The sequence below is a fragment of the Toxotes jaculatrix genome, chromosome 7 (assembly GCF_017976425.1).
Source record: "Toxotes jaculatrix isolate fToxJac2 chromosome 7, fToxJac2.pri, whole genome shotgun sequence".
Lineage (NCBI taxonomy): Eukaryota > Metazoa > Chordata > Actinopteri > Toxotidae > Toxotes > Toxotes jaculatrix.
The window spans coordinates 4,198,571-4,214,457 of NC_054400.1; the positions used below are offsets into that span (position 1 = coordinate 4,198,571).

Consider the following 15,887-nt stretch of genomic DNA (forward strand, 5'->3'; position numbering starts at 1 on the left):
TAAAAATATTCTGCTCTCAGGAGAATTAGGATTTTCACAGCAGGTCTGTATAACACTAAGACTGTATGAAGGGTGGAGTCGCACTGTCCTCTGGACTCAGTGCAAGAGGTCGGAGACGGAAGGGTCCTAGCAAAACTTTCATCTATGCTGGACCATGAGTCCCACCCCCTGCAGGACGTCCTGTCAGTGACAAACTGCTCCACCCTCGGTGTGTGAAGGAGAGATTTAGAAAATCTTTCCTTCCTGCTGCTGTCAGACTCTATAATGAGCATTGTTATCACACATACTAATTACAGTTCCATGCAACAATCAGTGTAATATCAATGTGCAATAACTCAATTATTAGTGTGCAACATTTATTGTGTACTATAGTCACTCAACTCAACAATCTCCATCTCATATTTATTTATTTATGTATATTTATTTTTTACAGCAGCTATTTTCTATTTCCTTAGTTTAGTCTCTTAGTTATTCTACTGTTGGAATAGTGTTTATTTAATCTTGTTCTGGCCATATTGGTCTCTTACTTATATTTTACTTTCACTTACTGTACTGTACCCCTGCTGTTGCTAAATGCAATTTCCCCACTGAGGGACTAATAAAGGATTCTCTTATCTTATCTCTTATCCTGTCAGAATTTCATTTCCTCTGTAAAATTCTATTTTACAGAGATTTACAGAATTTAACAAAACATATTCAAACTGATAGGTTTGCAGAATCAGTTTCCTGGTACAGTTACTGGAAGATAAAATGTTGTAAGACTGGTTTAGTTTCAGTCGACCTGTTGAACTGGAGCACAAACCTCTCCTTGTTTCATTTTTACATTATTTCTTTGAACCGATTGTTTTCCATTTAAATATATATGAAAGAAAGGAGATCAGAATGATGAGACATTTTCCATTTGATGTTGTTTGCCTAACGATGACTGTCCAAACAATTTGTACTGTTCTGAATAAAATGTTTATCTAAGGATGAAATCCTTGCAGCACCATCTGCTGGAGACAAAATTACATGACAGCATTTCCTGCAGGTGATAATTCACCTGATGACAGGTGTAGAAGAAATGAAAGTAGATTGTGACACTGATCAGTGCTAAGATGCCATTACAGGGTGTGAGAGCTCTGCTTAAAAACACTTACTTGGAGTATTTTCAGCAACTAAGAGGAGGAACAGTAACTTGGTGAGTCTTGCTATTGAAAGACCATATTGATACTAAAACAAATGGCTGAGAAGATTGCTCTTGTTGAGAGTTACCTGAGTTGCCATGTGTGTTCAGAGACTTTCAGAGATCCTGTGTCTCTGATCTGAAACCACAGATTCTGTTCAAGCTGTCTGCAAAAATTCTGGGAACAAGCTAAAAACAAAAACTGTCCCATCTGTAAAAGAAAATCTTCAAAAGATCATCCAGCTGTGGACTTTGCACTGAAGGAACTGGCTGATTCCTTTGCTGGGAGACAGAAAGCTGAATCATCTGAAACTGAAAGAGGAGAGAAGAACATGGAGGTGGTGTGTAGTAAACATCAAGAGGACACAAAACTGTTCTGTAAGGATGAAGACAGAGCTCTGTGTCCTGTCTGTGAGTTTTCTCTCCACCACGGTCACAAGGTGGTTCCTATAGAACAAGCAGTCAGTGACCTGAAGGAGCAGCTGAAATCTGACTTGAAGTCTCTACAGGACAAGAGGAGCAAATACAAACAAGTGGAGAAAACATACAATGAAATGATTCAACACTCCAAGAAGCAGCTGCTGTCCACAGAGAGACAGATCAGGGCAGAGTTCACCAAGCTCCAGCAGATCCTGAAAGAGGAAGAGGAGTCCAGACTGGCAGCTCTGAGGGAGGAAGAGGAGCAGAAGGGGAAGAGCATCAGCAGAGAGATGAAGATGATTGAGGAGCAGATCTCCTCTCTGTCAGACAGTATCTCTGCTGTTGAAGAAGAGCTGAAGAAAGACAACGTGTCCTTCCTCAGCAGTTATAAACCCACTCAGACCAGAGCCAGAGCCCAGAGCTCACTGTCAGATCCACAGCTGGTCTCAGGAGGACTGATAGATGTGGCCAAACACCTGGGCAACCTGTCCTTCAGAGTCTGGGAGAAGATGAAGGAGAAGGTCCACTTCAGTCCTGTCATTCTGGACCCAAACACAGCAAACCCCTGGCTCTATCTGTCTGATGATCTGACCAGTGTGAGATATGGAGACACAAAGCAGCAGCTCCCTGACAATCCAGAGAGACACACTAAGTATGCCACTGTTCTGGGCTCTGAGGGCTTCAGCTCAGGGAAACACAGCTGGGAGGTGGAGGTGGGAGACCATCCTGACTGGAATGTGGGTTTCTCTAAAGAGTCAGTTGAAAGGAAGGAGAAGAGATTTGCTTCACCAGAACATGGAATCTGGTGTTTATGGCATTGCAGTGGAAAATACACCAATGGTGTTTATAAGACTGTCACAGTGAAGAAGAGTCTCCAGAGGATCAGAGTCCAGCTGGACTATGACAGGGGGGAGGTGTCCTTCTACAATGCTGAAGACATGACTCACATCTACACTCACAGAGACACTTTCACTGAGAGACTCTTCCCATATTTCAGTATTGGAATATCTGGTGATGCCAAAACTTCTGATATCAAAATCTGTCAAAGTGAGATTTCTCTGTGATGTTCTGGGATTTTAGTTTTTCTATTATGATCATTTGAGGTTTATCACACTTCAAACTCATCATCACACAATTATTTTTGCCCTAATTGCCTCCACTGTCTGAAATGAATTACATAAAGCTGTTTTCATCTTTGTCTGTTGTTTTCAAAGAAACTCACTGTAAATAATTGAATGATCCAACTGTTGTTTCTACATGAAATTTATTTAGTTACAGTTATGTTTTCTTTAATTGAGATTTATTAATGATGGTAAATCCTGCTGTCACATCATCAGGAGACAAAGTTTCCAAATCAAAGCTGTTAATTATCCTGGTTATCAGCATCTTGTTTAGTGTCAAACAACATTGTATAGTTGTATATATCCACTGTACTGAATGTTTTGATTGGTTCAGTTTTGTGACAGTTTGTTCATCATCACATGCAGTGATGTTAGTTTCTGATATTCTTGGCTCTTTGGATGAGTTTTGCATCTGTTGTTTTATCCTTTGCTATGAGATGTTTTACTATAGTTTTGCTTTAATCAAACTTATTTACAGAGTTTCTGCCTGATTTAACCGTCATCTTTTTAACTGTTTAATCAGTAACATGAATGACAAGTGGCCAGTTTATGATGAGCATTAAAGCAACAACCACAATGACTTTTTCTGAATCAGCAATAAGTTCAAAATGTAAATCCTGAGGATGTTACTGGACCTGATATGAAATTAAATCATCAGCGTTTTTTTTATACAGAAATGATTTAATACAGAAAAGGATTTATACTCTATGATGTGGTTTCCATTTTACATACATAAATCTGCTAAAGCGTCATGTGACTTTACAAAACTTGATACAAAAAAAATACAATAAATCATACAAAACAATTATATAACCAGTTTTTACACAATACATAATTTAATATTGATCCATCATTGATTAAAACCTCATTTTATTTTCAAAACATCAAATTTCTCTCTGAAACTCTTTCATCCTAATGTCTCAGAACACAGTTTATCTAAATCTCAGCATCAGCCCTTTAACATTTTTTGACAGCCCAAACTAATTATATCTCCTGTTGTAACATCACATGACACAGTAACTGAGTGCAAATACAACAAACCTGAAATCAGCAAAAATCTGTGTATTATAAAAGTTAGACACAGTGAGAAACAAGGTGTAAAGGTGGATAAACTTTACCCTCCTACTTTTCTACTGAATGATTATAATTTTAAAAGAGAAAGTTTAGTTCAAGTTTTGCTGAATCATCATTTCCATCAGTCTCCTCAGGAAATATATCTTGTTGTTTTCAGCTTCACCTTTTTGCATTTCTTAAAACACAAACAAACAGAAACATTGCAGCTGTTGGTACGTATTGTAATTTGAAGATGTGACGTTATGTTGACACTGAGGTCTGTTAAAGAGCCTCATTGAAGAGAGGGAGCACTGAGTGTTTGTATACACAGAGCTGTAGTTATGGGAGTAATAAAAATATTCTGCTCTCAGGAGAATTAGGATTTTCACAGCAGGTCTGTATAACACTAAGACTGTATGAAGGGTGGAGAAATAGATACACAAGAATTATTTCAGCACACATGATTTTACTTTTAAATCTGACTTACTGCAGTTTTCAGGAACATCCTGCTCACACATGCATGATATTGTGAAGATTATTGACTATATCCATACCAGTTTTGTCAAATGATGTCTTAAGACAAATATCCAGACTGAATTATCTGAAATTTCTATGGACTTTTAAAAAAAAATTGCTTCAAAGAAAGAAGATGATGAAGATCTAAATGAACAAAAAGAGAAGTTCATCCTGTCAGGAGTTCTTTCTCTGAAAAAAATTTAAATTTACTCTAAAAGACGTAACCTGAGGTTATGAAATGTTACATTAAAATAATTGAAAAGACATTGACAGAATATTCACGTGTTGTTATCAATGTGAAAATCTGATTTTTTGGTATTGGCTTTTTGTTTGTGTTTCATTTTTGTTGTTATTTTATTTGTTTCATTATAATATAATACTCTCCTAGTTTCATTTTAATGAACTGTAGAAAGAAAAGAAAAGTTGAAAAGTTGTACTGTTCTAAATAAAGAGTAAAATGTTTATATAAAAATGAAATCCTTTCAGCGCCATCTGCTGGTGAAAAAATTAAATGACAGCATTTCCTGTATGTGATAATTCAACTGGTAACGGACTCAGTGAAATTGAAAGTAGACTGTGACATTGATCAGTGATAAGACGCCATTACAGGGTGTGAGAGCTCTGCTTAAAAACTCTTATTTAGAGTATTTTCAGCAACCAAGAGGAGGAACAGTAACTTGGTGAGTCTTGCTGTTGAAAGACCATATTGATATACAAACAAATGGCTGAGAAGATTGCTCTTGTTGAAAGTTTCCTGAGTTGCCACGTGTGTTCAGAGACTTTCAGAGATCCTGTGTCTCTGAGCTGCAACCACAGCTTCTGTTCAAGCTGTCTGCAAAAATTCTGGGAACAAGCTAAAAACAAAAACTGTCCCGTTTGTAAAAGAAAGTCTTCAAAGGATGATCCATCCATAAACTTCTCTCTCAAAGAACTAGCCGACACCTTTGCTAAAAGACAGAATAATGCTTCACCTGAGACTGAAGGAGAAAAAGAGAATGAGAAGGAGAAGGTGGTGTGTAAAAAGCATCCAGGTGTCCCTTATTGGTTCTGTGAGGATGAAGACAGAGCTCTGTGTCCTGTCTGTGAGTTTTCTCTCCACCACGGTCACAAGGTGGTTCCTATAGAACAGGCAGCCATTGACCTGAAGGAGCAGCTGAAATCTGACTTGAAGTCTCTACAGGACAAGAGGAGCAAATACAAACAAGTGGAGAAAACATACAATGAAAGGATTCAACACTCCAAGAAGCAGCTGCTGTCCACAGAGAGACAGATCAGAGCAGAGTTCACCAAGCTCCAGCAGATCCTGAAAGAGGAAGAGGAGTCCAGACTGGCAGCTCTGAGGGAGGAAGAGGAGCAGAAGGGGAAGAGCATCAGCAGAGAGATGAAGATGATTGAGGAGCAGATCTCCTCTCTGTCAGACAGTATCTCTGCTGTTGAAGAAGAGCTGAAGAAAGACAACGTGTCCTTCCTCAGCAGTTATAAACCCACTCAGACCAGAGCCAGAGCCCAGAGCTCACTGTCAGATCCACAGCTGGTCTCAGGAGGACTGATAGATGTGGCCAAACACCTGGGCAACCTGTCCTTCAGAGTCTGGGAGAAGATGAAGGAGAAGGTCCACTTCAGTCCTGTCATTCTGGACCCAAACACAGCAAACCCCTGGCTCTATCTGTCTGATGATCTGACCAGTGTGAGAAGGGGAGACACAGACCAGCAGCTCCCTGACAATCCAGAGAGACACACTAATTATACCACTGTTCTGGGCTCTGAGGGCTTCAGCTCAGGGAAACACAGCTGGGAGGTGGAGGTGGGAGACCATCCTGACTGGATTGTGGGTTTGGCTAAAGAGTCAGTTGAAAGGAAGGAGGAGAAAACAGTTTCACCAAAGTATGGATTCTGGTGTTTATGGCATCGCAGGGGAAAATACACCAATTGTGTTGCTGAGACTCTCACAGTGAAGAAGAGTCTCCAGAGGATCAGAGTCCAGCTGGACTATGACAGGGGACAGGTGTCCTTCTACAATGCTGAAGGCATGAATCACATCTTCACTCACAAAGACACTTTTACTGAGAGACTCTTCCCATATTTCAATATTGGAGAGTCTGGTGATGCCAAAACGACTTCTATCAAACTCTGTCAAACTAAGATTTCTCTGTGATGTTCTGGGATGTTAGTTCTTCTATCATGATCATTTGAGGTTTATTACACTCTAGATTCCTGATCACACTGTTGTTTTTTTCTCTAATTGTCTCCACTGTCCTAAATGAATTACGTAAAGCTGTTTTCATCTTTGTCTGTTGTTTCATAGAAACTCACTGTAAATAATTGAATGATCCAACTGTGTTTTCTACATGAAAATAATTTAGTTACATTTATGTTTTCTTTAATTGAGATTTATTAATGATGGTAAATCCTGCTGTTGATATTTTTTTCAGGCTGCTTTCTTAGCTTTAAAAAAAAAACAGACTTGGTATAGCAGGTTGTGTTGTTTCTTAAAATAAAGATTAACATCCAAGAAGACATGTCTACAAAATGCTGAGACTGTGTCACATCATCAGGAGACAAAGTTTCCAAATTCCAGTTTTTCTTTCCTCCCACCAACATGTTAAAACAAAAAGGTTTCACATTTGTTTCAGGCCTCATTGTGATCTTGTTTAGTTTCACTGTGAAATGTGTCTGGACTCTTTGAAAAATGAGTTGCTACAAGGAAAGAAGATGATGAAGATGTAAATAAAGAGAGAAGTTCATCCTGTCAGAATTTAATTTTCCCTGTAAAATTTAATTTTTCTCTAAAAGACAGAACCTGAAAAAAACATATTCAACCTGACGAGTTTGCAAAATCAGTTTCCTGGTACAGTTACTGGAAGATAAAATGTTGTAAGACTGGTTTGTTTTGAGTCAACTTGTTGGACTGGAGCACAAACCTCTCCTTGTTTCATTTTTATATCATTTTTATGAAGTGATTGTTTTCTGTATTAAATATATATGAAAGAAAGGAGATCAGAATGATGAGACGTTTTCCATTTTATGTTGTTTACCTAACGATGACTGTCCACACAATTTGTTCTGTGCTGAATAAAATGTTTATCTAGGGATGAAATTCTTGCAGCACCATCTGCTGGAGACAAAATGAAATGACATTCATTCAGGCATTCATTCACCTGATGACAGGTGTAGAAGAAATGAAAGTAGATTGTGACACTGATCAGTGCTAAGACGCCATTACAGGGTGTGAGAGCTCTGCTTAAAAACACTTATTTGGAGTATTTTCAGACACCAAGAGGAGGAACAGTAACTTGGTGAGTCTCGATATTGAAAGACCATATTGATACCAAAACAAATGGCTGAGAAGATTGCTCTTTTTGAAAGTTACCTGAGTTGCCATGTGTGTTCAGAGACTTTCAGAGATCCTGTGTCTCTGAGCTGCAACCACAGCTTCTGTTCAAGCTGTCTGCAACAATTCTGGGAACAAGCTAAAAACAAAAACTGTCCCATTTGTAAAAGAAAATCTTCAAAGGATCATCTACATGTGAACTTCACACTGAAGGAACTGGCTGATTCCTTTGCTGAGAGACAGAAAGCTGAATCATCTGAGACTAAAAGAGGAGAGAAGAAGATGGAGGTGGTGTGTAGTAAACATCAAGAAGAACCGAAACTCTTCTGTAAGGATGAAGACAAAACTGTGTGTCCTGTCTGTGAGTTTTCTCTCCACCACGGTCACAAGGTGGTTCCTATAGAACAAGCAGTCAGTGACCTGAAGGAGCAGCTGAAATCTGACTTGAAGTCTCTACAGGACAAGAGGAGCAAATACAAACAAGTGGAGAAAACATACAATGAAATGATTCAACGCTCCAAGAAGCAGCTGCTGTCCACAGAGAGACAGATCAGAGCAGAGTTCACCAAGCTCCAGCAGATCCTGAAAGAGGAAGAGGAGTCCAGACTGGCAGCTCTGAGAGAGGAAGAGGAGCAGAAGGGGAAGAGCATCAGCAGAAAGATGGAGATGATTGAGGACTGTTTAGAGGTTTATTACACTCTAAAGTCTCTAACATCTCTAAGTCTAAAGTCATCATCACATCCAACCTAGCATACTACAGCTGTTTACCTGTTCTTTTAAAGTGTTGATTTTTTTTTGGGGGGGGGGGGGGGGGGCGGTTATCACACTCTTTCTGTGCTTTGAAATGAAGTTTCCAAAATTGTGGCAATGTACAAAACTGAAAACGTGTATGGTCTGATTTAATTATTTGTTTAAAACAGATTATATGAAGCAAGTTAAACAACAGGTAATCCAGAGAAATAAAAGATGTACTAAAAATTGAAACTGTAATGCCTCCTCAGATCCGGCGATGAAACTTTCAAAATTAAAGACAGATTTTCTTTTTAATACACTGATTAGCAGAATACATTGTATTGGCTGTATAAATGCTGTCTGCAATTGTGTGATTTAATTTTCCTTCATCATAATTTTTTTTGTAAGATTTCTGATTGATTGTTTTTTTTTTTAATGTTTTTGAAATGTTTTTAAAATTTTAAATTTGAATGAAGACTTTTGACTTGTATGGGAATAGTTTTATTTACTTATACAATCTGAAATTCCCCTCCAGCACTGGCTGTTTTGATCATTAATTTATTCTTATGTCAAAATGCATTTATTTATTTTTTTAAATTCACTTAGTCCATGTTTTGGTTCCACGTTTGTTGAACCGACGCTCTTATTCTGAAAAACCAAGCGGAAGCGTGGTGTTAGCAGCGTGTGAGGTAAACAAAGGCCGCTGTCCGATGTCCGCAGGTACGGTGTTCATGTTCAAAAATGTTTTAATGAAAATCAGATATGTTCTCCACATAAATTCGTTTCTTTCAGTCCAGTTCTTTTGGAGACGTTGTTGAATTATCCCGGACTTTCAAAGGGCAGGCTAACAGCTAACGTTGACAGCTAATCAGTGTAGCTAGCTAACTATTAACCAAAAGCTGCATTTTGTCAGTGTGCGTATAATTACAACGGCTTGAACAGAGCTGACCATTCCTCACTGTAAGTGTAAATGTAGTCATTTATGACTGATAAGTATGTTAATCGTAAAAGACCCTGCAAAAGATTAAGCATGACTTGGGGTGAAGTAGCTAGCTTCAAGGGTCGGTCCACACAAACATTTTTTGTCAGTGACCCTAAATCTAATCTTCCAGTGTGCCTTTACAAAAAAAAAAAAACGGTTTTCAGGTTTTCAACGAGGCAGTTTCCCAGTTTCATCGTTGAAAGCTGTACATATTTGAAATACTTTACACCACAGTGGTAAATTGTGCATGTTGTTCTGCTCTGCTAGAGCCTGTGTCAAAGGAAATAGCAGATTCCAAGCAACCGACTCTGATGATTATGGAGAATGATGGACAACCCGACAGCAAATAAGAACCACATACCCTGTCGGTCATGGGTGGGCCAGAATGGCTGGTCCACAACTTCAACTCATGGACCCCTCCTCAACGCACTGACCGGCTCTCAGCACCTGACTTTGGGCTCTTCATCTGAACAGAGACCCTCCTACGACCACCTGCAGACGTCCAGTCAGAGCTGTTTGAGCGACCTCTGCGCCTTGTCATCCACGAACAGCGCTCATCACTCTACCCTGTACAAAGCATCTCACATTAGCAGCAGTCCGTCATCCACCACATTATTTGCCAGCACTGCTGCCCCGAGTGCCTCTCCTCATATTTCCTTTGCTCAGCAAAGCCTTCATACTTCATCAGTGCTGCTCGCTTCAAACCAACAAAAGACTATACCTCCACCATCTCTTCCCCAGCCAAACCAAGGATTACAGCCCTGCAGGCCCCAACATTTACCACTTCTCTTGCCCCATGACCCTTACAAAGAGTCATTTCGACCTCCATTATCCAGTCAGGGTTTACCAAGTGGACTTCAGGATCTACCTATGAGCCTGCCATCATGTGAACAACATGTAAATACAACTCAAGCTGCTTTGGAAGGAACAAATCTGGAGTCTGCTGGTGTTGCTAGACACACTCACAGCTATGGCCCATCCACTTCTCAGGAGCAACCTCAGTGGATGCCTTCATCACACTGCAGAGGTAAGCTGTATACGTACTACCTGCGTGTTACAATGACATGTTTGTCAAGCCTCTTTGGTGCCATTAAACATGTTGGGTCTGATTTATCTAAACCACAGAGTTTAGAACTAAAACTGATGAGTTGCTTATCCTTGGTGTCCTGGATTTTCTAATGACACTCATATCTGAATGGGACCAAAGCCAATGTGAGCAACCAGGTTTTTGACTTCACTTTAATTTTTAGATCCTAATTGGACATACTGAATTTTAACGATCAAATATAAATATAGATTTTGAATATCTGTAATTGTGGACACACAAACGTGTACTGAAAAAAAAAGGTTTTCAAATTGCACAACTTGAACTTGACCACCGTGCAATACTGGACATTGCATCTTACATTGTGCGTCTTGTTTTTTCCTCAGGAGCTGTAAACGAGTCTGTCCCTGATGTAGATGCTCATTCTAACATTGAGCCATCACATGATAACATCATTCCACGGGTGAGGAAATTAACGGCAAACACCAACACAGAAACAACAAAGAAGGTTCTGTTGTTTGGTGTTTTTTTTTTTTTTTGTTCATATCTTCACATAGAAAACTAAGATCTGGTAATTTCTTTTTCATGTAACAGTTCGTTCCTAAGGAGGTTGACTGTCTGCTTTTTAAGTCACTTTGAACATTAGCATTTACCAAATGAATTGCCGCCCATCAGCTACCATCATGTGGATATGTTCAGTGGAGCTACAGAGCTGAGGAGTTTCATTTAAGAACACTATTGTTATATTTATGCCTTTTTTATTTTTATCTGCTTTCAGGCCAGCAATGAGAGCCGGCGTTCGATTCTTTTACAGCAGCGTGCACAGCTGCTTAAACAGCTGGCAGAGATGGATAAACTTGTAAGTGTGTCATGTAAATTTTATTGTTGTTTTAAATTGTAAATTTTATTTTGTTTTAAATTCTACTTAGTTGCTCCCTATTGATTTAACCTTGTGCACCCATAAAGCTGGAAACAATACCTCCAGATGACAGCAGTGATGGGCAGTCTCTGCACACAGGTATTCAGGTCGGTTTTTTTCTTTTTGATGTTGCACTATGATTTTCAATTATGTTAAACAATTCATATCTGAAGTACAGGCAATAATATAATACACACCATTGTTTCCTGTTAGTCTCCTCCATCGACGGATGAATCGTCTCAACGTGAACAAATTAAGAACAACAATGCACAGAAAGTTCATCAGTCTGCAGGAAAGTCAAAGGTAGCTCCACATTAGAGTATTATTCTGCAGAAATTCTCTTTTTATTTGTGTATTTGACGCTATTACAATATGACAGTCAATCATCAACCACATTGGTGTTATAGTTTTTGAGTTTCTTATCTTCTTTTGTTGTTTGTTTTTCTTTCACAGTCACATCTTTCAGCGTGTAGTTCATCAAATGATGAACACGATGAGACCTGTGAAATGTCAGATGATCCAGTGTCAGCAGGACAATTAGAGGTAGTGACCATGTTCCATGTAATATATTAGTGCATGGCCCATGGTCAGTTTTGGCTAAGTTCTATTGGGTATTTTCATAAATTGCATTTATGTGGTATGTGCTATAACTCTTAGGCTTTCAGGGATCCCGAACTTGTTATTTTATATTAAGTCAGTAATGTCATCAACAACAACATTAGACCTGAAATGATTTGTCTATGAACAACTTATTGATTAGACCAAGAGCTCAGACTGTGACGTTATTTCCATATAAAATTGTACTTTTTTTTTTTTTTTTTTTTCAGAAAAGGGAAGATACTTCAGCCGAATCAGGGGATGACAGTGATCCTGACTACTTACCCAAAATTGATGGGGACTTCTCTGATTTCCAATCTGAAACTGAATTGGTCTCTGCTGATGAATCTAGTCGCACCAGTTCCTCAACCCCCACGCACGAAAGACCTTCTCTCCCATCAAAAAGAAAGGCTAAATCAGGAAGTTCTTTGTGTGAGGATGAAGGCGTCAGTCCTAAAAAGTCATGCACAACTAATCAGAAGAAGTACTCTGAAGCTGTGGTGTTGCCGACTTCAAATTCGAAAGCACAACGCGTTTACGACAGGAGGAATTACTGCGTGTTTTGCTCAAAGCCGTTAGCCAAAATGGCTCGGCATTTCGAGACAGTTCACAGCGACAAAGCAGAGGTCGCGGTTGCATTTCAGTATCCCATACATTCCAGAGAAAGACAAAAGATATGGAACAAACTAATAAATCAAGGAAACTTTGCACATAATAAAGACGTTTTGAGAACAGGGAAGGGACATCTTGCTGTCCGAAAAAGACCAAAAAAAACTGCACAAGCCAAAGACTTTCTTCATTGTCTTTACTGTCGAGGTCTTTATGTGAAGAAAGCTTTGTACAGACACATGAGAGTATGCCCAGAGAACGTGAGGAATGAAGATGAATCACAGTTTCGACGAAAGCGCATTGCATCGAGGTGTGTGCTCGAAACTTTAGGAGATCTTGGCGTGAGCGATGGTTTTAAGAGCGTTCTGTGTGAGATGATATACGATGATGTAACACAAGCTGTCATGGATGACAAGATTATCTTGCAGTTTGGAGAGCAAATGTTTAATCAGTACGGATCTGATGTGAAGAAGCATGATTATATAAGACAAAACCTCCGTCAGATAGCAAGACTTGTGCTTGAAGCTCAAAAAACAACCCCTCTGAAGAACCTGGAGGACTTCTTTTACCCCTCAAGCTTCCGACATGTGGTGTCCGCCGTGAAAGTCCTGGCCCGCTACGACCCAGACAACAAAACATTCAACGTTCCTTCACTTGCCCTCAAGATTGGCTACCACCTGCAGAAGGCCTGTTGTATCGTTGAGAGTAACGCAGTGAAGTGTGGTGATGCAAGTCTGGCAGAGTCTGCGCGGAACTTCCTCTCCATGTACCAGAAGAAATGGAATAAGCTCATTTCCTCTGGTGCATTGACAACTCTCAAAGAAACAAAACTGACCACAGAAAAGAAGGTGCCGTTTGCTGAAGATGTAAAGCGCCTGAACTACCACATGGAAGAAGTTCATCATCTTGCTGAGGAAAAACTCAGAGACAGCCCTTCTGCAGAAAACTATGCCGCTCTGTCCAGGGTAATACTTGCTCGGACAATCATTTTCAACAGGAGGAGACCCGGAGAGGTATCAGCGATTCAGCTATCATCTTTTATGTCACGGGAAAAGTCAGACGTGCTTGATGACATGGACGTATCCGTCTCAGATTTGGAAAGAACCATGTGTGGGTTCTTCACCAGAGTCGACATACGAGGGAACTGTGGGAGGATGGTCCCTGTTTTACTAAAACCGTCATTCGTTTCAGCTTTGGAGCTTCTCGTAAAGATTCGCGAGACATGTGGAGTCCCCAAAACGAATCCCTTTCTCTTTGCCCGCCCGAATGCAATGTCTGCCTACAAAGGCTCAGAGTGCATCCAACAGTATGTCAAAGAATGTGGAGCTAAAAACCCTGAAGCTCTGACGTCAAAGAAGATCCGGAATCATTACGCAACAATGCTACAGCTGATGAACCTGGATGAAGATGAAGCCGACCAAATTTTAGGCCCTAATAATCAAGTCCGAACCCTGCGCCAGAGCAGCGACATGCAGCTGGATGATGTCGAAATGGACTCAGAAGGTAATCATTTTTAAGTTCTTATGCAGTTCTCAAGTGTCAAAAATACATCACTGGAGAACCTGTGTATAATGACCTGGTTTCCAAACATTAGCTGCAACAAAGCTGCTGTGTAGCTGCTGAGCAGAAGCACTGAAAGGGGGACGTCACGCAGCTGTAACAGATACAGGGGCCGCAACCAAATGGCTGCAAGTCTGGAGAGGTGTGTGCAGTAAATGTATTGGTAGAAAGGAAATGTAAAGGAAGACTTGTTTTTTCTTTTTGTCTTCAATACAGTGACATTACAACCTGAAGCAAGGCAACAAGCTGCATCATGGGATCACTCTGAGTTCTCCGGGGCATCCTATGAACCGGCAGATTTCTACCATCAACAAGCACATGGAGTAACAGCAGGCGCCAACATGACTGTATCTCAAAAATCTGTCAACTCAGGCAACAAAGGTAGCAATGATGTTTTTAATTACAGTCTGAATTTAATTGTCTAGATTGCTCGTTTCGGTGGGTTGTTCCAATTACCTCATTTCACGCAATGAAGTCATGAATGTAGCTTTAATTCTGAACCCTGGTGTGACAGCCATACGTTGCAGAATCTTTCGTGCAGAACAAACGGTAGATGAGGTAAAGTATCTCCAAGAGTTCTTATTTATGGTTCACCTCTGTCCAAGTTGTCAAAACCAACAAAAAATTTGGACAGTGAAGATCGACAGGAGTTTTGGGTTTTAAGTCTTTGTCTTGTCTTTGTTTAGAGTCTGAGTCAAAGAGTATAGCCGTGATGTCAGTGGTATATAACATCTTGTCTTTAACAAACATTCATTGATGACAGAAGTTTCTTCCTTTCTGCTTTCCCTCTCACAGGGTCTCAGAGTAAGGGCAAACATAAATGGGAGGAAGCCGAGGTCCGGGCTGTTGAAAGGCACATGATGCGTTTCATTCAAGGACACAAGGTGCCGCAGAAAAACGACTGCATCCAGTGTCTTGAGGCTGAGCCAAAAGCACTGAGGACCCGTTCATGGAAAGGTGTTAAGGACTACGTCAGAAACAGGATCACTGCCCTAAAAAGACAAAGTGGCACGTCCCAGGCTTCATCCACAAACAGTTAGAGGCCAGAGCAAGTGGAACCACAGCAAAGGACTGGACATTTTCAGTGGTCTTATTTTATATTTTATTCATGGTAAAACCTCTGTTGTTTAACTTTTCCCTCTTCCATTTTCTCATCCTTCACCTCCCTCTCCCTCACTTTTTCATTTTTTTTTATCAGTCTCCATCTTTTTCAGCATTTCAGTTCATTGCAGTGGCCAAGCACAGTTTGATAATTGTTTTTCATTTTTTATTTTTGTGGCTTGCAGTTGTTCTCAGTCATCACTCTTAACCTGATCTGATTACAGAATTCCTTTCTCTGTGATTTTACTGGCAAATGAAGTGTTGTACAGAGTTAGCTGTTGAATATTTTTTAAGTTTTGGAGCTGCAGGTTTAACTTCTGTGGCCAAGTTATCTGGTATATATTTGGTTGCTCAGTTTGGTATACTAGTATATGGTATTTTGTTTGATTTTGTATAACAATTTACCAATAATAAAATGCCAGGAATAATATTTTAGCGATTTATTTGTGAACAAAAGACAAAAAAACACTATTTTGTGGAATAGAGGTTACTCATCTTTTGTTTTTCCAGTCATTTATTTCTGTAATTCAATTTCTGTAGTTGCATAATAATGCAACTACTCAAGAAACTGTAGAAATTATACCTAGTTTTAGAACTTGAGTAACAACTGCATAAAGACGATAGTTTATTACATTTGTTGACGACACTTATTGTATAATTTGTTTGCAGCTAGGAGAGTTTCTAGCTTTTCAATTTTGTATTTTAAAGTCGTTTCTTTTATCCAAAGGCTTTTACT

General features: G+C 39.6%; 3 protein-coding genes across 3 annotated transcripts; all 3 read left to right on the forward strand.

The window, feature by feature from the left end:
* The first annotated feature begins 1,058 nt into the window (after positions 1-1,058).
* Positions 1,059-3,827, forward strand: LOC121184335 (nuclear factor 7, brain-like). Its single transcript, XM_041041950.1, has 4 exons — positions 1,059-2,646; positions 2,909-2,961; positions 3,576-3,672; positions 3,726-3,827. The coding sequence occupies exons 1-3, from the start codon at positions 1,498-1,500 to the stop codon at positions 3,604-3,606; spliced, it is 1,233 nt and encodes a 410-aa protein (XP_040897884.1). The 5' UTR covers positions 1,059-1,497; the 3' UTR covers positions 3,607-3,672; positions 3,726-3,827.
* A 1,009-nt stretch (positions 3,828-4,836) lies between these two features.
* Positions 4,837-6,430, forward strand: LOC121184332 (nuclear factor 7, ovary-like). The gene has a single exon (XM_041041946.1). It carries the CDS (start codon positions 4,997-4,999, stop codon positions 6,428-6,430), a length of 1,434 nt encoding a protein of 477 aa, XP_040897880.1. The 5' UTR covers positions 4,837-4,996.
* A 2,467-nt stretch (positions 6,431-8,897) lies between these two features.
* Positions 8,898-15,728, forward strand: LOC121184329. The gene is made up of 10 exons (XM_041041940.1): positions 8,898-9,058; positions 9,588-10,347; positions 10,752-10,828; positions 11,144-11,224; positions 11,332-11,391; positions 11,498-11,587; positions 11,738-11,827; positions 12,112-13,993; positions 14,267-14,431; positions 14,846-15,728. Exons 2-10 carry the CDS (start codon positions 9,645-9,647, stop codon positions 15,088-15,090), a joined length of 3,393 nt encoding a protein of 1,130 aa, XP_040897874.1. The 5' UTR covers positions 8,898-9,058; positions 9,588-9,644; the 3' UTR covers positions 15,091-15,728.
* The last annotated feature ends 159 nt before the right edge of the window (positions 15,729-15,887 follow it).